At 36.1% G+C, this 21,870-nt stretch overlaps 4 protein-coding genes and 1 long non-coding RNA gene across 11 annotated transcripts in view; 4 read left to right on the top strand and 1 right to left on the bottom strand.

Annotated features, from left to right (window-relative positions):
- LOC122628153 (serine/threonine-protein kinase minibrain) overlaps nt 1-10,593 on the top strand; it is a 38,438-nt gene extending 27,845 nt beyond the window's left edge. The window contains exons 3-8 of the mRNA XM_043810108.1: nt 2,013-2,181; nt 2,266-2,433; nt 2,513-2,799; nt 2,902-3,048; nt 3,266-3,698; nt 6,621-10,593. Of these exons, the coding sequence (XP_043666043.1) occupies nt 2,013-2,181; nt 2,266-2,433; nt 2,513-2,799; nt 2,902-3,048; nt 3,266-3,698; nt 6,621-7,078 (1,662 nt within the window). The 3' untranslated portion in view covers nt 7,079-10,593. The remainder of the gene's footprint in view (nt 1-2,012; nt 2,182-2,265; nt 2,434-2,512; nt 2,800-2,901; nt 3,049-3,265; nt 3,699-6,620) is intronic.
- A 1,765-nt stretch (nt 10,594-12,358) lies between these two features.
- On the bottom strand, nt 12,359-13,016 carry LOC122628159. Its single transcript, XR_006326988.1, has 2 exons — nt 12,697-13,016; nt 12,359-12,629 (listed from the first exon to the last, which is right to left on the bottom strand). It is a non-coding gene; the product is annotated as an uncharacterized LOC122628159 (long non-coding RNA).
- A 66-nt stretch (nt 13,017-13,082) lies between these two features.
- On the top strand, nt 13,083-17,462 carry LOC122628152 (CLK4-associating serine/arginine rich protein-like). 2 transcript variants are annotated; one of them, XM_043810105.1, is made up of 14 exons: nt 13,084-13,373; nt 13,636-13,733; nt 13,788-13,963; nt 14,091-14,306; nt 14,390-14,565; nt 14,644-14,717; nt 14,792-15,133; nt 15,221-15,631; nt 15,719-15,826; nt 15,915-15,963; nt 16,525-16,588; nt 16,657-16,762; nt 16,837-17,109; nt 17,190-17,462. In XM_043810105.1, the coding sequence occupies exons 1-14, from the start codon at nt 13,242-13,244 to the stop codon at nt 17,206-17,208; spliced, it is 2,244 nt and encodes a 747-aa protein (XP_043666040.1). In that variant the 5' UTR covers nt 13,084-13,241; the 3' UTR covers nt 17,209-17,462. The 2 variants fall into 2 exon arrangements, with proteins under 2 accessions (XP_043666041.1, XP_043666040.1); XM_043810106.1 differs by lacking the exons at nt 16,657-16,762; nt 16,837-17,109; nt 17,190-17,462 and having other exon boundaries at nt 13,083-13,373; nt 15,915-15,967; nt 16,525-16,587.
- Nucleotides 17,463-17,774: 312 nt separating this feature from the next.
- Nucleotides 17,775-20,784, top strand: LOC122628155 (gephyrin). The gene is made up of 12 exons (XM_043810110.1): nt 17,775-17,904; nt 18,017-18,093; nt 18,174-18,325; nt 18,403-18,590; nt 18,647-18,863; nt 18,928-19,203; nt 19,267-19,333; nt 19,402-19,516; nt 19,601-19,876; nt 19,955-20,094; nt 20,169-20,356; nt 20,452-20,784. The coding sequence occupies exons 2-12, from the start codon at nt 18,063-18,065 to the stop codon at nt 20,689-20,691; spliced, it is 1,890 nt and encodes a 629-aa protein (XP_043666045.1). The 5' UTR covers nt 17,775-17,904; nt 18,017-18,062; the 3' UTR covers nt 20,692-20,784.
- Nucleotides 20,785-20,915: 131 nt separating this feature from the next.
- The window catches only part of LOC122628149, a 57,921-nt gene continuing 56,966 nt past the window's right edge, over nt 20,916-21,870 (top strand). For 4 of the 6 annotated variants that reach the window (XM_043810103.1, XM_043810102.1, XM_043810101.1 and 1 more), the window contains exon 1: nt 20,917-21,364. The gene's annotated coding sequence lies outside the window, so the exon portion shown is untranslated. Of the gene's footprint in view, nt 21,365-21,870 lie in introns of all 6 variants that reach the window. The other 2 variants (XM_043810100.1, XM_043810097.1) reach the window with 2 other exon arrangements.

Here is a 21,870-nt window from a genome sequence, read left to right as displayed (position 1 = left end):
AGAGAGAGAGAGAGAGAGAGAGAGAGAGAATTGACGAAGAGGGGACAAAAGAGAAAGGGAGGGCCGGCGAGGTGGAGTGGGAGGGTGGACACCACCCGGTGACGATCGGGCGGCGACGTTGCCTCCGACAGGACGAAAGAGAGAAAGAGAGAGACGACAATGAAATCGCGTATCTACGAATTCGCTTATATCCTTCGGGACGATACCGGTTTCTTCTACCTACGTGGAGTGCCGAGAGGAGGTATCTTCTCCCGCGTTACGATTCTTCGCACGCCACGTTGGGCGGCTCGTTATTTAACGTGGTTTAAGAGGCGAGGGAAGAGGAAGATTATCCTTATCTTTGGAATAAAATAGAACGGTCCTCGGTTTATTGAAATTCTTTCGAAAGTTCATAGTGTTTTAAGGTTAGGACGTCTGTTGTGTCAATACGTTCTCAGGAAGGAAATATTTCGGCTTTTACTCGATATTTTTTGCCGACGAGTACGAAAAGTCGGCGAAAGATAAAAGTGTATGTGCATGGAAACGTTTTATCTTTTAATTTGCATTACACGGAAGTATCGTTGTAAAATTATTAAACGACCTCGTTTCGATAATACGTTGTTTCATTCTGATTCTAATGCGTTCGTTTGATTGGCGTAGTAGTCGGAATAGTCGGAACTCTTTCGCCGTCGTTTTTAGCGTGAACAATGTTTCGAGGTTCCTTCGAAGATCTTTGAATCAGGACGACGATGATGATGACGACTCGACGACTCGACGACGCAACGACAATGACAATGACAATGACAATGACAACACGATACAATTTTTCATGATGTGTGAGGACGGAGTAGTAAAGTAGTGTAATAGTAGTAGTAGTATAGTGTAGTAGTAAAGTAGTAATAGTAGTAGTGTAGTAGTAGAGTAGTAGTAGTAGTAGTAGTAGTAGTAGTAATAGTAATAGTAGTAGTAGTACAAGGTGTCGGGAGTTTTTGGCGTCGTCCGTCGAACGGCGTGGTTTTCACGTGGTCGCAGGCATATCGATTGCTGGAGAGGCGGCAGATCGGATTCTGCGCCCTCTTCCCCTTTTACTCCTCTCCTTGCCCCTCTTCTCCCCGAGACCTCGTCCTTTCCTCGCAGACAGATCGTTTACCGAATTACATGGCATTTTTGTTGAGAAAACGCGACGCTTCCAACTCCTTCGCGGGGACGCGCGCTTCCTCCATGTTTTTCACTTATTTACTGTTATCAAGCGGATCATTACTGCCATTACCGTAATAATAATAGTAATAATAATAATAATAATAATAATAATAATAATAATAATAATATTAATAATAATTATCATCATCATCATCATCATCATCATCATGATTATTATTACGATACGAATATTGAATGTACGCGTAAATTAGAATTCGATATTATGCGCCGGTAATAATCTTGGCGTAGGCGTATCATAAACGAAATTAATTCCGTAGAGCTTCGCGTATTTCTCATAAAATGACTACGGCCATTTTTATTAGTTAGTATCTTCTTTTAATATATCGCAGTTGCGAAATGCCGCGAATACTTCTCGATAATTTTTTCGGACGATTCTTATCATCGTCGAAAAATGTTAGGTTAGATATCTAGGTCTATCCTAAAGTCATTCGATCGCCAGCGTGAATGAGACGCGCGCGGTACGAGAGAGAACATGTATGCTTTGCGTATACGTGCACAAATATGAGACCGCATGTTCCTGCTTCTACGCGATTTCGTCTCTCTTTGTGGGCGTGAATACGTATATCTTCTGTACGCGTGTGCGCGTGTGTGCGCGTGTAATCCAAGTGATAAATGTGAGCGGATCATGAATGCATGTTATAACTTTAGTACGATGTCGGATGGGTAGTATAGGTGCATTGCTAACAGATGGTTAAGGCGCGAAGAAAACTTGTCTCGCTCGTCTACGCAATTATGCTAATAAATAGACAGAATTTCTACGATTTGATTCACGTTGATATATATTTTTTTGTTTTTCTATTTATTCGTTATAGGTTTATTATGCGAAGAAGAAGAGAAGAGCACAACAGATGCAGGGAGAAGATGGTTCGCATAAAAAGGAAAGAAAGCTTTACAATGACGGTTGGGACGACGACAACCACGATTACATTATCAAGAATGGGGAAAAGTTCCTCGATCGATACGAGATCGATTCGTTAATAGGTAAATACGATCTTATTAATGATAATAAACTGTAAGATTTGCGTTGATCGATACTACTACTTGGATATTTTTATCGTTTCACAGGTAAAGGCAGTTTCGGCCAAGTAGTAAAAGCATTCGACCACGAAGAGCAAACGCAAGTGGCAATAAAAATCATCAAGAATAAAAAACCTTTTCTAAATCAAGCGCAAATCGAAGTTAGGTTATTGGAAATGATGAACAGGGCGGATACAGACAACAAGTATTATATAGGTAAATTCATTTACTCAAAAATTCATATGGCACGTCGATCGAATGCAATATCAATCGAATCGTTTCCGTTTGATTTCAGTTAAACTGAAGAGGCATTTTATGTGGCGAAATCACTTATGTTTGGTATTCGAATTGCTATCGTATAATCTCTATGACCTACTTAGGAATACAAATTTTCGGGGTGTCTCGTTAAATTTGACAAGAAAATTTGCACAGCAACTGTGTACTGCCCTCTTGTTCCTGTCTACGCCGGAATTGAACATCATTCACTGTGATCTGAAACCCGAGAACATTCTTTTGTGCAATCCCAAACGAAGCGCGATAAAGATAGTCGACTTCGGCAGTTCGTGTCAACTTGGTCAGAGGGTATGTCCTTGGATACGCTGATAATAAAATATAGCAGCTTTTTTTTTTTTTTTGTAAGTCACGGTGCTCTCGTATTTCTAAGTCATTGTTTTTTATTTTCAGATATATCAGTATATCCAGTCCAGGTTTTACAGATCTCCAGAAGTTCTGTTAGGAATACCGTATGACCTCGCGATAGACATGTGGAGTTTGGGATGCATTTTGGTAGAAATGCATACGGGAGAACCTTTGTTTAGTGGGGCCAATGAGGTAAAAATACAAATGATTCTAATTAATGTGTCGTATACGCAATGGTACTGCTCGATAACGTTCAATAGCACGAGATGATGCCATTGCTACGACGTATATGCGACATACGTTCAATAGTCTTTAAATACTGTTAAATATTATTAGAATAATCTAAGTTAATCTAAGTCGATCTTCTGAGTTAAAACATATGAATCTGTATGCACGTATCTTTTCGTAGGTCGATCAAATGAACAAAATTGTCGAAGTATTAGGCATGCCACCAAAACGTATATTGGACCAAGCGCATAAAGCGCGGAAATACTTTGACAAAGTCCCCACGGATGGCTCGTACGTGCTGAAAAAGTCCAAAGACGGTAAAAAGTATAAACCTCCTGGTACAAGGCGGTTACACGAAATTTTGGGCGTTGAAAGTGGCGGTCCTGGTGGTAGAAGGATAGGTGAACCTGGTCACTCCATTTCCGACTACCTCAAATTCAAGGACCTAATTCTACGAATGTTGGATTTTGATCCAAAGACGAGAGTTACGCCATACTACGCGCTTCAGCACAATTTCTTTAAGAGAACAGCCGATGAGGGGACCAACACGAACATTGCTGCTGCGAATAGTGCAAATACAAGTCCAGCAGTGGTGTCTATGAGCCAGGATCATGGTGGGTTACTATTTTGTTTCACTCTCCGTGCGAGCACGAACTAAGTTTGTCGAAACACAGTCCGTAATATATATATATATATATATATATATATACACACATATACATATATATATATATTATATATAAAGAACAAGAGTACAACTCGCTTGATTTTTAGACGACTTCAACATTACAGGATTCTTAAGCCTTTATCTTTAATTAAGTGAAAATAAGAAGAGGTTTCTGGGTCGTTCGATATAATCTAATATGATATAAATGGTTGGATTTTGTAAAAGCACCTTCAGAAATGCACTTACATCATAGTCAAAGTCATATTTGATTAGAATAGTATTTTTCAACTTCATCAAGATTTCATTAGATTCCGTTTGCTTAGAGTGAAAAAGCTTTTGAAAAGATATTTATATACATACATACATATATATATATATATATATATATACGTACACATATACATATGCATGTACATACACATGCGTATGTATATGTCTGTACGTATATATATACCATTGCACGGTGCACACAGCACTAAACGGTTATCCATACGCTTCCTTATTTGAGTACCTTATACACTCTAGAATTTTCTTCGAAAGCGTTAACATTTAAAGAGCTTTCAGAAAATTTCGTCTCAAGGGAAATGTGCACATGCTCCTGTTGTTATGATAATACAGCTACGTTTAACGAATTAATTGCAATGACAAATGTTAACTTTACCAAAATATTACATCTGTGTTGCTTGATTTCATTCACTGCTCATTATTCGTTTCATATTTCATTTCTATCACGTCTCATCCATACAAGATATTACGTCCATAATATCCCTTTTAACTTGATCATTTTAACAGTTGTCTATCATTATCAGAATTAATATTGCTCTGAATATAGCAATTATGCGAGAATGAACAATTTCGTAAAGTCTTTTAACAAGATATTGAACAATTAATAAGTGCAGCATTTTCGAAACAGTAGAATTCTCTCTCACATTTGATGCATGACGAGTTGTGTCTCTTCGCACCACATTGTCGCGTATATAACAATATAGAATACGGCTCTTTAAGTTGTAGTACCATTCACACACAATATCAAAAAGTTAAATAACGAAGAAGAGCAGCGATAAAATGAGAACCATTGAGATATTATTAAAATGGAGAGTTCCACTGTACTGAACATTCAGGAAAGTTTTAATTTGTGCAGAAAATAAAAGGCTAACGTTTCGTGATTACAAGTTTGATTTTTTTTTTCTTTTCTCTCTCTCTCTCTCTCTCTCTCTCTCTCTCTCTCTCTCTCTCTCTTTCAAATACGATATAACAATAATTAATTTATGTTAAACATTTCATAAACGCGAGTTAACGATATATCATTTTTCTCTTAGGTTAATAATATATTTCATTCAAATTTGGAAAATGTGTTGATGCTCCATGTATCTTCATAATTATATGTATTTTTACTTTCTGCACAAACTAAACAATACTTGTTGTTGCCCGTAGATATGATGGGGGGACAGTACGTGGCTCGATGACTGTCGTATCCGCGGGGCGGCGACGACCTGTCCTAGGCCCCAACCTTAATCTTACTTACTAACATAAGTAAGTTCTGTCTAACAAACAATCCTACAAGCTAAAAAACTAACGATGCCCCTGATAATAATGTCCTGGCCTCGGATGTATTGCGCAAAGCCTTGCTTGCTTAAAAACACCCTTTCCTGAGACATGGATGGACTTTGCTAGCCCATGACTCGATTTATACGTAGTGCATATGTCGTGTCCATCGCAATGTTTATGACAAGGACACTTCATATCGTGGTAAAACATTTGTTCTTGACAATAATCTTCTCATAGAATCCGAGAATAATAATTAATGCGATAGAATTATTGGAATGTTTTTTTTTTCCTTTTCTCTCTCTCTCTCTCTCTCTCTCTCTCTCTCTCTCTCTCTCTCTCTCTCTCTCTCTCTCTCTCTCTTTTTTACAACAATCAATTCTATTATTTATTTGTTCCAATTACACTTACATGATATGCATGCTACTACGTGACAATACACGCACACTCTCAAACAACAACATGCGATGAAATTTTCCTAAACATATTCCAACTGACGTGGACACATTATTGTGCTGATAGAGTTTATTTTGTAGATAAGTCATTTCATTTCAAGTCAATTTCCTTTATAATAGTTTCATGCATGTTTTGGTCTGCTTGCATCGTACACTTTGCAAAAGTGCATCAATACTATACGCGAGATAATTAATAATTTAGATGTTAAGATGTTTCATGAATTGCAACTGAATTTTCAAAGAGAAAAAGAAAAAAAAAAGAAAAGTAAAGAAAGAAAAAACAGCATTAAAATAGTAATAGCAATATTACTAAGGAATGCAAGAAAAACGAGTTTTTGCTGCCATATAAATTGCGAGCATAGTATTTTAAATACATGGTAGTAATAAAGACTAAACTAAGAAGCAGGTGTTACGTAGAACAACGTGCTATACGATAAACAAAAAAAGAAAGAAAGAAAGAAAAAAAAAAAAAACCATTGTAACGACTACCTTTCCAGTCAAATACACCCATCGTGTATCGTATTAAAAATTATATGTTCGAAATTGTCTAACAATAGTGAGTTCGTTGAAATTTTTTAAAAGAGGATATATGATATTCAGAGTGTATTGTAGCACTTACTTTTTGGCACTTGGTTTTTGAAATCTTAGGTATCCTTAGGAACAAATATACTGTCGAAAGACACAAGAATCGTAGCAGTGAAGTTCAATGCCTGCAAAATCCCTGTAGATTGTTCAACTTTTTATTTCTCTTAACTCCTCTAGTGAGATTGTAAAAGCTAGCGGTTTTCGTGAATAATGATTGCATTTATTAGTGTAGCTTAATATCTATCATCCGTGCAGATAAAATTAGATTTTTCTTGGTGTCATAGGACTGGTAACCATGTCAGGACAGGGCAGCAGCAGCAGCGGTAGTCTGATGCAAGTGTCAAGCCTCCCTGGTAGCTATCAACCCATGGAATGTGAGGCTTCACCTCGTCATTCAAGTAGTCGGCGCGGCATAACAACAGGCTATCCATCAACATCAGCCACTGGGGTGTCTGCGTCCACTTCGATGTCCATGCAGCCCATGGACAACTCGCTGATACCAAGCTCTCTTGGATCGTACAATAGCCTAATTCTACCTGGTATACCCCATCTGCCTGCGATGATGACCTCACCGATGATACAGCAGCAAAACTTCTATAATTACGGTTACTCGACGACCGATACACATGGGATGGTTAGACAGCCGTCGACGGTATCAACCGGTAAACAGAGAGATCCGGAAAGGGAAGATAGCCCTATGGTTGGGGTGTGCGTCCAACAAAGTCCAGTCGCTATCCATTGAATTAGAAAAGGAAATAACGAAGGACAATACAGATGTTACGATCGTGGGACCGTAGAAAACTATTAAACGGTTACGAATCGAGCTCGTGGCATGTTTAGAGTATTGTCGTGGCGTCAACGAAGAAGAGAAGAAAACTAGGAAAGGAAGCGTACAGCTTGAAGTCGTCCCCAAACATTAGTTTATCAAGTACCAAGACAAGTAGTGTAATATTATTGATCACTATGACAGTGAACCCTATAGCTTTTCGGAATTGGTTTGACTGATCGACGTAGAGAAGAAGAAAAAGAAGAAGAAGAAAAATAAAAAGACGATGACGATGAAGAGGAAATAGGACAAAAAGGAAACAAAAAAAAAAAAAAAAAAGAAGAAGAAGAAATTACATGGAAAAACGTATATTCCAAAGCAAATCACAAACGAAGCCTTCGTCTCTGAACCAAGAGATTATATACCAGAATGGAGACGTACTTTAAGCGTGATAACATTTAATGACGCCGTGAAGATACTGATAAGTAGGAAAAAGCTAAGAAAAGGAAAGAACGAGGGTAACCTCTTTTTCTGTTACTTTTTTTTACATGCTGACTGGCCCTATATTGGGCATGGATATATAACTAGCACAGAAGATTTATGAAACTTTTCGAGCATGGACAGACAGTTATGGTCTAGTGAGGATGAACCCAGCTGGCCTCGTGGGTCCTGCCCGATTCTGTAGACACTTGAACAGTTTAGTCGATACAACGTTAAGAAGGAGAAGCAGAAGAAAAAAAAAAAACAAACAAACAAACAAACAAAAACAAAAACTTTCGGCACCCAAACTGTGTGGCCTAGAGAGCGAAAAAGTGATAATTACTATTATTACCGCGTAAAAAGAAGGAAAAAGTAAGAATTACCAATTTAAGCATGTACTCCAATAGAGTTTTATACACGATGTCACGAATGTAAACGGTTAGGAAATAATTGCGAGCAAACAATGTGTCGAATGCTAGTGTTATTTGTACAATACACTTAGGTGAATGATAAGAGTGCAGCTTTAGGGTTTAGCTTGTAAGTGTGAGAGAGGAGGAAACACAGACATTGTAAACACAATTCTTTTTATTTACTTTGATGAAAAATGAGGATATTGCAAACGTCGGTTTGTTGCTGAAGAAGGACTTTAAACAAACTGGGTTTGCGCAGCTTAACAACAATACATATTTATACATAAAAACAGTAATAAGAAAGTTTAAAAAAGCAGTATACACGTAAGATCGATCAAGAATGGTATAATCATACGAAAAAAACCTAGGTACTTTATAATAAACAATACGCGCGTATTCACATACACATGTTTCCAATGCTAATCGTCATTGATTTTTGCCGTTTGCTCTGATGATCATTTATTTCTTCGCATGATATAGGTTTAAATTCTTTTCAAGTTGTCAGCTTCACTTCTTTGTTTTCTTTCTTTATTTCTTTTTTTTTTTTTTTTTTTTTTTTTTTACGTAGGATTCCTTCCAATCGATTACTTTATTCTATTCTAATTTCGTATAAAGACTACGAATGTTCATAATATATATATATATATATATATGTTTGTATATATGTATATATATATGATGTATATATATATATATATGTATGGTGCAAAAAATGCGTTCAATATTTGATTGAAATTCTACTAAATTTCAATTGCCGCGAGTGTATTTCCTGAATACGCTACCATTTGTAGGTGTAGTATAGTACCTGAAGGCAGACTAAATGCAATTGAAGTAGTAAGTCTTTATACAGCGCAGATGTGACCGGCAACAATATAAATTTTAATAATCATCACTAACGTAATATTACAAAAGAAGGAGTCCTAGTGAATTATACATGTTGCTTATCATCTTCGTTAAATAGCAAGCAGTAAAAATATTTTTATATGGAAACAGTTCAATTGTATCAATATCTTCATAATCGTCTTTCAATCGGTAGCCTACGATGTATTATGAGATAGATAAAGATGACAATTTGTCTCTCTTCCATTTTCTATCGATATTAGACACATATATACAAATATTACATTTTGCTTTCATTTGCGCGACGCAAAATGTAAATTATACGAAGAAAAAGGAAACAAATTTACTTCGAATATCGCATTGTGTAAGAATAAAAGCCACATGTATAATTCATTGATCAACTTGGTCGATATCATTGTACTTTCTTTTTTGTTTTTCTTTTCTTTCTTTCTTTCTTTCTTTCTTTTTTTTTTTTTTTTTTTTTAAAAATTTCGTTGCGGTGTGTTAATTTATTGTTTTTCTTTTCTTGTATAAAATCTGCAATATCAAATAGTAGTCTTAAATAATATTTCCACTGTATGATTGTGACCGTTGACAAAAAAAGAGCTTGACCTAAAAAAGATGATAGATAACTGGAATTCCTAGCACTGCATTTGAAAAGACATATATCTTATAGCCAAGTTCGAATCCAAAAATTCATTTTGTATTAGTTGTTAATGTATATGAAACATAATACAGTCTTCAGTAGTTGATAGAAATGATATATTTTATCAGCTATTCTGTCTGCTGCGAATTATTTTAATCGTGCAGACTTTGAAATGATTTGTATATTTTTATACAGCTGCAATCAGAAATTCTCAGAAGTACATTTTTGACATAAGCACATTAGCATTTTCAAGTTAAACTTGAAGGTTCACGTTCATCGTACCCGCGCATCGACTCTTAGTTATTAAAGGAATAAACATTTTTAACGATAGACACGTACATATATATTTAAGTCCTGCTTGTAATTCTTGAATTTCTACGATTCCTTGGGTATATATTAAACGCGAAAGTGAAATGAGTCCGTGTCGTGATTAGGGCGATTTGAGAAACGATTTGAAAACTATTCGATGACATTACTAGAAGAGGATACAACATCGTAGCAGAAGGCGTATCGAAGATCTTAAAACGGTTATATTCTCGCACAATACATGCAGGACATGACTAAGTGTGTCGTATTTGAGCATCGATAACTTTTTAGTAACTTCAGCAGTACAAGCTGTATACGTGGTGTTTGATCTATCAGAAGTAAAGAGATTAGTCGCGAAACGTTGAGGATTTTCTGTGACAAATTCTAACGTTCTCCCGATCTCACAAAACGGCAAAAATCAGTACACACTATAAATATAGATAATGTGTGATTTCACACGTGCCCTCTTCCGAATCCATGTTGTTAGTCACTGTGCTCATTAGTCTAACAATGACAATGAAGTTATCGGTTCTGCAATTTTTAACAATTTCACTGCTGTATCGTATGTCTTTTATCTTCGTATACGGCCTTAGAATCCCAACAATTACAATTCTTTCATCGTTATTCCCAATGATTTCGTCTCGCGATGAAATTATTTACAAGTTTGCCGTTAGACGATAGCGATAATGATTTGTACTGGATCGAGATCTAATAATCATTTACAAACTTTTATAAAAAGAACGTCGTACACATTATTTTTATGCATTCACACATTATTTTTATGTGCATTTGATTGAATAAAGGTAAAACAAATAAACATACTGTACAGTACCGAATGAAAAATAATTATGGTCTCTAATTTTTTCTAAGCGACTTGTGGGCACAGTGTCACCTTTGGCAATGCATCGAAGCATTTTTTTTTTTTTTTTTTTTTTTTTTTTTTTTGACGATTGTTGATTTTAACTGAATAATTATTATTGTTTATCTGTATCAAAGTGATTGGTTATATAATATAACTTTTAGTGAATTTAAGAAGAGCTAGTTAAAAAGAAAGAAAAAGTAAAAGAAAGGCGACTGCCGTCGAGATTTAAATTTAGAGACAATTTTTTCGGGGCAGGGGGGCGCAGTTCGAACGATTCTTGTACTGGAGAAGTATCTCGACGCGATTGTACGAGAGAGAAAGAGAGAGAGAGTGCGTGTGTGTACGTGTGTGTGTGTGTGTGAGAGAGAGAGAGAGAGAGAGAGCGTGTGTGTGAGAGAGAAAGAGTGAGAGAATATAAAAGTCGGAACGAGAGCGAGAGAGAGAGAGAGAGAGAGAGAGAGAGAGAGAGAGAGAGAGAGAGAGAGAGAGAGAGTGGCTTAATAAGGAAAAATTGAAAAACTGTTAGCGAGCGTACCGGATGGCTACACGAACACAAATTTTTAATGATGGAACAAAATTCCTAATCACAGACGATATCATATTGTGATGCATATATATACATATATATTAATTTTTCTTTCCTGTGGAAAAGCATCTTTATCGAGATTGATTTTAAAAAATTGCTTCATACTTCATTGTATCTTTGACACGTGCGCATTATTTATTGAACAGTTATTATTACCCTGGAAAAATTTGTCCACACTCAACAATTGTCGCAAAATGCAGAGTATTTAAGCCAATTAGCAAACCACAAAGATGTATACACTTACATAGAAGTAAGAGCTAGCCGTAATTCATGTTCCAAATGATTTGCTTTTCGTACTTTAAAAATGCTTGCCAGAAAACAAAAAAAAACAAAAAAAAGAAGAAAAAAGAGAAAAAAGAAAATTTTGACCATCGAGTAAAAGTCGTATTTTCTTTCTTGGTTCGTCATACAGATATATTATTATACACATCGTATACCATCGAAGGCTAAGGGAAACGCGCGTAGAAGACCGTTCTTTGTTACAATCGTCCCAATTTATATCAATTATAAAAGTATCATAGAAACGATAAACGCGATGACTCATGAACTAAATACATAAAAATAAAATTCGCCAAGCATAAAGCATAAAGCAAAAATCAAATCTTCCCATCGGTAACCGTTCACCACCATCTTTTTTAATTTTCGCAATCACAGTGAGGAGATTAATACACCTCTTGTGCCTCTTATAGCCATTAAAAATCTTTCTTCCGTGTGCATTGCTTATATTTTACATAATCTTTTTAGAATACGAAAGAAGAGAGGGCGTTTTTGTGCCCAAAGATAAAAATACGATCGAACGACGTTGACGAAAGACTTAATTAATTTGTATAACGACAAAACTTAATTTCTGAATCTTTGGAACATGTTGCGGCCGGAATAAATAACATAAGTTTCCTAACTTTATGTGTAAAAACATTGTGTTCAGAAAATATGCTATAATATGACTGATATATACCTGAGTGGCGGCATGCGAGCGTCTTTCGAGAATTAAGCATGTCGAACGATGTCTTGATATCTCTTTCGGCGATGGCATGTTCCAATTGGGTTAAAAGAAAAAAAAAAAAAAAAATATAAAGGATGAATGCAGAAAAAGAAGAAAAAAGAGAAAAAGAGAAAACAAACTGAATTATGAAACAAAAACCGATTTATTAAGATGAAGAAAAAATTAACAAAACTCCATGCAAGATGAAGAAAAAGTTGTATCTAACCTGTATACATTGTCATATTATTATTATGATTATTATAATTATTATTATATATAATAATGTAATTGAGAATTTGAAACGATATTACATAAGGTTAATAATAAACAAACGCATCTTCACCTTTGCTGTTACGTTTTCTTTTACATTCCTCTCATGCCGTACCCGATCCATCGATACGTATATGAGCTTTTTCTAAAAGGAACGTTTTATAAATAATTACGAATCGACCCGCGATAATCCGCATCGATCGAAGCGTTACCTGGTAGTCGATTGTTCAAGTTTTCTTATTTACGATATTTCCTAGTGTCTATTCCTACGCACTCGTACGCATGTATTTTCAATGGGATTTTTTTATGTTTCCTTTTTTCCTTCTTTATTATTATTTTTTTTTTCTTTTTCTCGTCATTCAATAATCAATTTTTTAACATGAATGAATCGTTCGTGATCCTCGCGAAGATTTTATTTCTAATTTCCCAGCAGATGTCAGATCCTGTACAAAAAACGTCCAAAAGTAGAAACTACTTTTCTCTCTCTCTCTCTCTCTCTCGCTCTCGCTCTCCCTCTCTCTCTCTCTCTCTCTCTCTCTCTCTCTCTCTCTCTCTCTCTCTCTCTCTCTCTCTCTCTCTCTCTCTCTCTCTCTCAGATATGACATCCAATAAAAGCGGTTGCAAGGCAACATGTCTGCCCCGTGAAAGACGAAAGCGTGTGAATCAGATATTCTTCAGTTTTTTTTTATCCTATTCCACCGAATAGATGGAAGTTCTATTGTTACTTTAATATCCCGGAAGTAATCCTTTGTAGATAATGAGTTTTTCCGTAAAGAAAACCGGCGGAAGAATGTGGCACGAAGCTCGAAAGCAAGAAAAAAAGATACGTGGGATGTTGGTCGATTATCGTCGGCGAGCCGAACGTCGTAGAGATTATTATGAAAAAATTGTAAGAATATTAGATTTAGATTTTAGGCATTAAATCATTTTCCATCGACGTTATGTAAAACCTCACCTTTTCTTCGTCCGCGATCTGTCATCTTGGCTAATTTGAACATACTTTCTTTTCTTCTTTCTCCCCCATTTTTTTTTTTTTTGTTTCCTTTTTTCTTTTTTTGTCCGATCTTATTTATACGTCTCGATGTATACATTTTTATGAAGGACGTCTTTCGTGTCTTCCATTGACTCTCATTAACGTATACTTCTATCAGAAATCAGATCCTACCCAGTTCCTTCAACTTCATGGCAGACCGTGCAAAATACATTTGGATCCAGCTATAGCAGCTGCTGGTGACAGTCCAGCAAACATGTAAGCATTATAATATTTGTTTTCGACGACGCGTTTTTAACGCTTTATTTTTAGGATGCCATGGCAAGGAAACGAAGACAATCTTATAGATCGCTTTGATGTACGTGCTCATCTAGATTGGATACCAGAAGCACCGGATACCATTGACGTTGATATCGCTCTCACGAGCGAAGACAGACATATCAATTATGAACGTTATCGCATAATTGTTCAAAATGAATTTTTGGGAGGTAAGGAATTTTCTTTTAACAGCGCGCGTAACATATTGTGCGATACTCCTAATAATAATAATAATAATAATAATAATAATAATAATAATAATAATAATAATAATAATAATAATAATTTTTCATACAGTCGCGGAAGAAAAATTTTTACATCAAATACATTTGGAGGAACAATTTGGTTCGTCTACGAAAGTAGACGCTTCAAAAGATAAGAAAAAATCTTCTAACAATGCTGCTATCGGTTACAACTATGAAACGGAAGAACCAATTCCTGATGCAGCAAAAACGTTAGACTCCGTTATAGCTGACGAGAAACCTGACGACGAGGACAGCGATATTGATTTAGGTTTGTAACGGAGTTACCAGATGACACGCTTTTCTATACGCACCGTTTTAAACTATAAGTTTATCATTTCCTCTTCTACGCAGATATTTGCGTTGACGTTTCTCAAATCGAACCTTCCCAAGCGCACGAGATGAATTTGGTTGCCCAAAAGTATGGACTTTTGGGAGCTGATTATTTTAGTTTCTTGACCCAGGATTTTGAAGAGGCAGAAACGTTAAGACAAGCACGCAAGCAAGAAGAAGAAAAGGCGATGTATTCGGTACGCGATATTCGATTATACGTGTAGAATATATCTAGAAAATCTTTTTGTATATCTCCATTTCTATCTATCAAATAGGGTCGAAGATCTCGCAGGGAGAGACGAGCTTTTCGAGAAAAGAAGATGATCGGTCGCGTTATGAGTCCACCAAGGTAATTCACAGTTTGCTGTGTTTGTGAAATATGTATGTACATCGTCTTGTTTCAACCTGGCTATCTTTTTTCAGTTACGCAGCTCGTGAAAGTCCAGAATACAATCCTTACAGGAAATCTTCCTCAAAATCACGTTCACGGTCTGTTTCGCCTGTAAATACTGGACAAATTACTTATATCACAAGTTTCGGCGGCGAGGAGGAAGCTCACAGTAGCTCTTCTCACGTAACTTCATCGAATTCGAAAAAAGTCAATTATTCGCATCTTAGAAGAAGAAGATCTGAAAGTCCTGTTTCGAACGAAAGGACAGTTAATAGAAAATTATCGAAATCTAGATCAAGAAGCTGTTCTCGCTCCGTTAGTAGAAGCAAATCTTACAGGACACGCGACAGGAGGCGCAGTGTCTCGCGAATGAGGTAAATATACCGTGTCTCCTTTCGTTTTTATTTACTCGATAATTATTAAATAAACAATCTTTTCTAATATATCATAATCTTTTGTAGATCCAGAAGGACGCGATCGAAGCATAGGAAAATGCAAAGATCCAGGACAAGAAGCCGTTCTCGACGATCGAGAACGCGTAGTAAATCTCGATCTCGATGTAGAAGTACAAGCAGATCAAGGTCGCGTTCGCTTTCACGATCTCGATCGAGATCCACTTCGCGTCAACGTCAAAAAAGATCAAGAAGTTCCTCATCGAGCAGCATATCAAGATCAAAATCAAGATCAAGATCTAAATCGCATCACAGAAGTCGTTCCAGAGATAGTTACCGTCGAAGACGTTATTCTCCCTCAAAATCGAGATCAAAATCACGTTCAAGATCAAAATCTCAAACGAGATCAAGATCTAGATCTAAAAGCAATAATAGCAAACGATCGCGAAGTATTGAAAATAAAGCGCAAACACTGCCAAGGTAATGTTTCATTTAATATTCACGGACCTTTGTCAATTTCGATATTTTTCATTTTCTCCTTTTTATTACTTATCGTTCGTATCGCAGATATTATGGCCGCCGTGGTAAATCCTCCAGTCTTGAATTAGAATTGTCTGACAAGGAAGAGAAAACCACAGCAACAACGCTAAAGCCAACAGTAACAACCGCAAGCGTGTAAGTACCTTGAAAATGCCATTCAAAAATATTCGTATAATATCATCGTCTCTTTGAATCATCTCTTGTAATGTATCGATTATTGCAGAAACAAGCCAAAAGCAGGGTTAAGTACAAATTCTGGTGGCGGACACAAAGTCAGTAAGAACCATAACGCTTTCTTAGTCACTTAACGCACAGAGAATAAAGACAGAACATACTTGTTCCTATATAAATCTCTCAACGAGGAGCTTTAGCGAGTGCTACTCGTTTTGATTCCGTTGGACCAGACGTCAATGAGGCGTTAACATGATCTTATTTATTCAGTCGTCTATCTTTCATTAATTCTTACAAATTTGCGAACGATTTCGATTTATCCGAAACCACGAAGAATTTGAATTACACCAAAGTTTCTATTATTTAGAATATACATATACATACATATATACACACACACATACACAAACGCAAAATGTATATATATGTATATATCATTTTTGAGCAGACACATCTTAATCGAATTATTTTCAAATTCTTTGCGGTATAGTTCAATTGTGTTCTATTGATCGTAAAGACATATTCGAAGTAGCATTATAGTAATAAAAGAAAAAAAAGTAAGAGAAAGAAAGAAAGAAAGGAAAAAAAAAAAAAGAGAAATAATAAAATACACGACAAAAGATAGTTTGGAAGTACAAACCATTAAGAGTTTTATTTTTCAGTCTACGAAAATAACGCCTCAAGAGCGGCTTAAGAAAAAAATGCAGGCTCTATTGAATAGGCAATGTAAGTGAGAAATGAAAGTGTTAATTAAAAAATCGCACGTTCATATTTGCAATATTTTGATATCATAGATAAAGCAGACAAGAAGGCAGAACAATTGAGAATAGAAAAGAAGGAGCAGCAGAGACAAGACCGAGAGGACGAAATTAGAGAAATGTCATTAAAATTACGTCGAAAGTAAGTTTATATTTGTTTTCATTTTACACAAGACAGAGAATATATTAAAGAAATATATAAATGTGTATTTACAGGCAAAGAGAGCGAAGACATCGATACGAAGGTCACAGTTCTGATTCACGATCTTCTATATCTCGTACGCCGAGTCCAGGACGTAGTCCGAGACATCACGTACGTCGAGATAGGAGAGACAGAGACAGGGATTTAGAAATAGATCGAGAACGAGATAGAGATAGAGAAAGGGATAGAGAAAGAGATAGACGTGATGACAGAGAAAGATGCAGGCAAGAGACACGAAGAAGATACAGAGATTCTCCGCTTCGTTCTTTAAGTCCAAGAAGTAGTCGGTAATGTCCTCCGGATAAATAAATGTCATTATGATTCGAATAATTACCTTGACATTGATTTACTTTATTTCTTTTTACAGAGGCTTGGTAGACTACTAACGTGAGAGATAAGAATATGCCTAATTCGTTATATCCAATGATTTTATATAATTTATAAAAAACTTCCTGTTCATTGCATTCCTTCTTAGAAGTGCTGCTTCATTTTTGACTTACACGAAGAAAAAATATATTGAACTGTATTGTGCAAGCTATTATAAATTGATTGGAATCTGCTGTAAATTTATATGATTTCATTTGCTCTATGTTAGAACTTACAACAATTCATACGAATAAAAGGAATCGTTTATAAACAATCGAATGATCGAAACGCATGATCGAATGTGTTTATACGCGTATAGATTGCAAGATATTTTATTTCGTCAAATTATACAATAATGGACGATTGTTCGTAGATCTTTCGCTTGTTAAGTAATCCAATTTGGTATTTTAAATTTTTCTCCTTTGCGAACGATCGATTTACCTCGGGGATCGTTAAATCGCTTTCAAATATTCCGTTAGTTCACTCAAATTAGCGCTACGATCTATTTCTGAAAACGCATCGATAAAGTCACGCACGTTATGGAAATGGTAAGATAAATTTCAGCTCGTAAGGTAAGTGTACGTATGTGAAGATTTCGTTGCAAGGTTATAACATTTCCATGATTCAATTTTTAAAGTCGGTTCAACTTGTCATAAAAGCCGAAAGACGTAATTATGCTGATATACGTGGAGTTATATAAATGCTAGTATTTAACAGTATGCAGTAATCAATTTGGTTCGTTATCATTTTGGATAACTAGATATCCTTGATGTTATCATATTGTTTTTATATCTGTTAGTCTTGTTTCTCAACTGGAATATATTACAGTAATAGAAAGACTTCTTAGCTCTGGTTAGTAGATAGAAAAGAGAATATGGCTGGAATTACGTTTGGTATCTTAATTGGTAAGTTGTTATGTCGTTTATAAGAATAATAAAAATTTAATTTATTAATAAAACGTATATTTATGGTATTGTTTATTAAGTTAGCGATAGTCGCTCGGAAGGCTCTCAGAAAGATGAAGCAGGTCCTCAATTAAAACGTCTAGTCTCCGACATAAATACCGATACAGGAAAAATACTCAAGGGGAAAGTACTTTGGGATAAAATAATACCAGATAAGGAAGAAATTATAATGGTAATAAATTAATAACAATAGGATGTAGTATTATGTTATTTCTAAACACATTTTTAATCTGAAATTTTACTTCTAAGGAATACTTGGTAGAATGGAGCGACATACAAAAGTTAGATGTCATTTTGACATCAGGTGGTACTGGTTTTTCTGATACAGATGTTACACCCGAAGCGACAAAAAAGGTTATCGAGAAAGAAGCTCCTGGAATAGTCACCGCTATGCTTGTATCGAGCTTACAAGTGACGCCTATGGCTGCACTTTCTAGGTAATATAAGATTTAAAGTTTGATTATTTTCTATTTCTTTAACGTTATAATTTTAGAGCCATGTGTGGAATTCGTGGAAAAACGTTAATCATTAACCTACCAGGATCACCAAAAGCTTTGAAAGAATGTTTAGTTCCTATCGCATGCGTAATACCGCATGCGGTTGATTTAATTTCAAATAAACGGGCAGACGTAGAAAGAATGCATGCGTCACACGATCTTACAAAAACGAATAACAATGATCATAGTTGCGATTTACCTGCTACTACGTTGGTACGAGATTTAATAAATTATAAATTAAGTTTTTCTCGTTTAAATTATAAATACTTTTTTGTAGTTACACTTGGAAAATATTGCCACGCGTCTCAGGGAATCACCGTATCCCATGCTTTCCGTTGACAAAGCAAAAGAATTGATAAATAAAAATATAGAACTCCAAGGAACAGAGATTGTAACAATTTGGAATGCTCATAACAGAATTTTAGCTAATGATGTATTTTCTCTTTGCGATTTACCACCGTTCCGAGCTTCTATTAAAGACGGTTATGCGGTTTTGGCAGAAGATGGGAAAGGCAGAAGACGAGTTTTAGGTGCTTTGAAAGCAGGAAATACTGTACGTAATTTTCACATGATTTTGTTTTATAAATAATTAAAATTTCGTTCGTAAAACACATAGGCGGCGTCTGTGTCTTTGGTACCTGGTGCTTGTATACGAGTAAATACCGGCGCACCGATACCAGATGGTAAGTGTTCGTTAAAAAGGATTGATCAAAGAAAACAAGAATATAAATATTTTGATAATTGCATTTAGATGCAACAGCTGTTGTTCAAGTGGAAGATACGAAGCTTATATTAAAGAACAGCGATAATACGGAAGAGAAAGAAATTGAAATTTTAACCGTACCGAAAGAAGGACAGGATATTAGGTAATTCTTTAAATACGTTTACATGATTTTACTTATATCTATCAACATATATGTATATACATATTTTTTTTTTTTCTTTGTAAGACCTATCGGTTGTGATTTACAAAAAGGAGAACTCGTACTTAGAGCGCCTATAAAGCTTGGAGCAGCAGAAGTAGGACTTTTAGCTGCTTGCGGTTATAAAGAAGTGGAAGTTTATAAAGTTCCTAGCGTAGGTGTACTATCAACGGGAGACGAATTGGAAGAACCAGGCAATGATTTAAAGCCAGGATATGTATATGACAGTAATACGATAACTTTAATATCCATATTACGAGAAAATGGATATGATCCAAAGAATTTGGGAATTGCGAAGGACGAGTAAGTCTATGAACGATAAAGCATATTATACGCAATTTGATACCATTAATTTCGATGCTACTCGTTTATTTTTCATAGCAAAGCTAGCATGGTGAATGCAATTAAAAATGCCTTGGGAAAAGTCGATGTACTCGTAACCTCCGGTTCAGTGTCGATGGGCGATCGAGATATGTTGAAACCTATCCTAGAACATTATTTTAATGCAAAAATACATTTTGGTAATTACTACTTACAAGATTGATTATTTATCTGAGAAATGAATCGAATGTTATATTTGTTTATATTACTACAGGACGTGTAAACATGAAACCTGGTAAACCAACAACTTTCGCAACTTGTACGTATAATGGTAAAAAAAAATATTTCATGTGTTTACCGGGTAATCCAGTTTCGGCAACAGTTACTTCGATTTTATTTGTTATACCTCTACTCAACGAAATGCATGGTGATAATTCGAAACCCGTCATCGTGAGAACGAAGGTTCGTCTATTTTATATAAATACTTTGCAAATTATTGGCATGTATGTATACATATAATATTTATAATCTTTGTTAAATTTATAAATTAATTGCAGGTGGATTCGACTTATCAATTGGATCCTCGTCCGGAATATGCAAGAGCGATCTTGACGTGGAAAGACGGGACAGATCTTCCACTGGCTTATAGTACTGGAAATCAAATAAGCAGTAAATTGTTCAGTTGTAAAAGTGCCAATGCGTTGTTGATGTTACCAGGGAAAACGGTTGCTAAGACGGTATTGCATCCGGGTGAAGTCGTAGAAGCTATACTTCTTAATCCTAGAACTACGATGTAATACCAAAGTATCTACACATTCCTTAAATATCGTTATCCATGCCTTCCCATTTTTTATATGGTTTATATGGTTTATAAAAGGATCTATATCTTATTAATAAGAAAAATTCATTTTCAAAGAAGTCTATATATACATATATATATATGTATGTGCGTGTGTTGTCTATGCGTATAGACAATTACCCGATCTTCCAACGAGATAGATTCGTTTGTCCTCTATAAAAAAAAAAAAGTCGTACTTCGTAATCTTTCGCGCTTAAATAACAAAGGACAGCTGACGATAGCACGAGTATTATTCGATCGTTGTGTTATCGACGGGTATCGATAACCAAGGAAACGCGTAATTACAAGATCTGCCGAGAGAGGGCGATTTGCGATAGGAGGAGTGGGAGAGCGGCGCGAGGAAGAAAATGGCCGACAAGGCTACGGTAAAAGGGCAGGGACGTCGTGCGAGGTACGCGTTTCGGGAAGGAAAGATGCGTGCGTCGCAGTGAATCGCGCGAGAAGGAGCGTGCAGGAAGAATCGGGATAGTAAACGGAGCGTCGCGTGGTGCCGGTAGGTTTGTCCGATCGACGAGACCTTAATCGTGCGAGTTGGATCGTTTAAAAAAAAGCGTTCGCGGGCCGATCGTAGGCAACACACATAGAGAGAGTGAGAAGGGCTCGCCAGAGAGGTAAACACGAGAGACGGCTTTGTACGACGCCCTATCTTCTCGCGCTCTCTCGCATTGCTAATCGATGTAAACGTTCCTTCCTTCCTTCCTTTCTTCCTTCCTTTCTTCCTTCCTTCCTTCCTTCCTTCCTTCCTTCCTTCCTTCCTTCCTTCCTTCCTTCCTTCTTTCCTTTCTTTCATCCTTCTTTCTAGATTCTGTTTTCTTTTACAAAAAATTTCGAGTGCACGTATCATTTAACGTGTATGAACGATCGGTAAGATTTCAAAAGGAGATTTCCTGCGCGAGAAGCTCATCGATCAGCAGCAGGTTGGGTTCACGTCTGCCACTTGTGGCCATCTACGGACGCTTTTCTAAAGGGTGGCCCATTTTCAGCCGCCAACTCTTCTCCCGATACCTTTCGCGGATTTTCTCTCTCTCTCTCTCTCTCTCTCTCTCCCCCCTCTCTCTCTTTCTCTCTCTGTCTCTGTTTCTCTCTCTCTCTCTCTCTCTCTCTCTCTCTCTCTCTC

The sequence above is a fragment of the Vespula pensylvanica genome, chromosome 3 (assembly GCF_014466175.1).
Source record: "Vespula pensylvanica isolate Volc-1 chromosome 3, ASM1446617v1, whole genome shotgun sequence".
NCBI classification, from domain to species: domain Eukaryota; kingdom Metazoa; phylum Arthropoda; class Insecta; order Hymenoptera; family Vespidae; genus Vespula; species Vespula pensylvanica.
Note: the sequence above shows the minus strand (reverse complement) of the source record. Positions and strands in the feature narration are given on the sequence as shown.

What these genes read in the sequence shown, in the direction of transcription:
- LOC122628152 (XM_043810105.1), top strand. Translation starts at nt 13,242, where the DNA reads ATGAGTTTTTCCGTAAAGAAAACCGGCGGAAGAATGTGGCACGAAGCT. An exon ending in GAGATTATTATGAAAAAATT is followed by an intron (nt 13,374 to 13,635) that starts GTAAGAATATTA and finishes TACTTCTATCAG; the next exon opens with AAATCAGATCCTACCCAGTT. An exon ending in AAAGCGCAAACACTGCCAAG is followed by an intron (nt 15,632 to 15,718) that starts GTAATGTTTCAT and finishes TTCGTATCGCAG; the next exon opens with ATATTATGGCCGCCGTGGTA.
- LOC122628155 (XM_043810110.1), top strand. Translation starts at nt 18,063, where the DNA reads ATGGCTGGAATTACGTTTGGTATCTTAATTG. An exon ending in ATAAGGAAGAAATTATAATG is followed by an intron (nt 18,326 to 18,402) that starts GTAATAAATTAA and finishes TTTACTTCTAAG; the next exon opens with GAATACTTGGTAGAATGGAG. An exon ending in CCTATGGCTGCACTTTCTAG is followed by an intron (nt 18,591 to 18,646) that starts GTAATATAAGAT and finishes TTATAATTTTAG; the next exon opens with AGCCATGTGTGGAATTCGTG.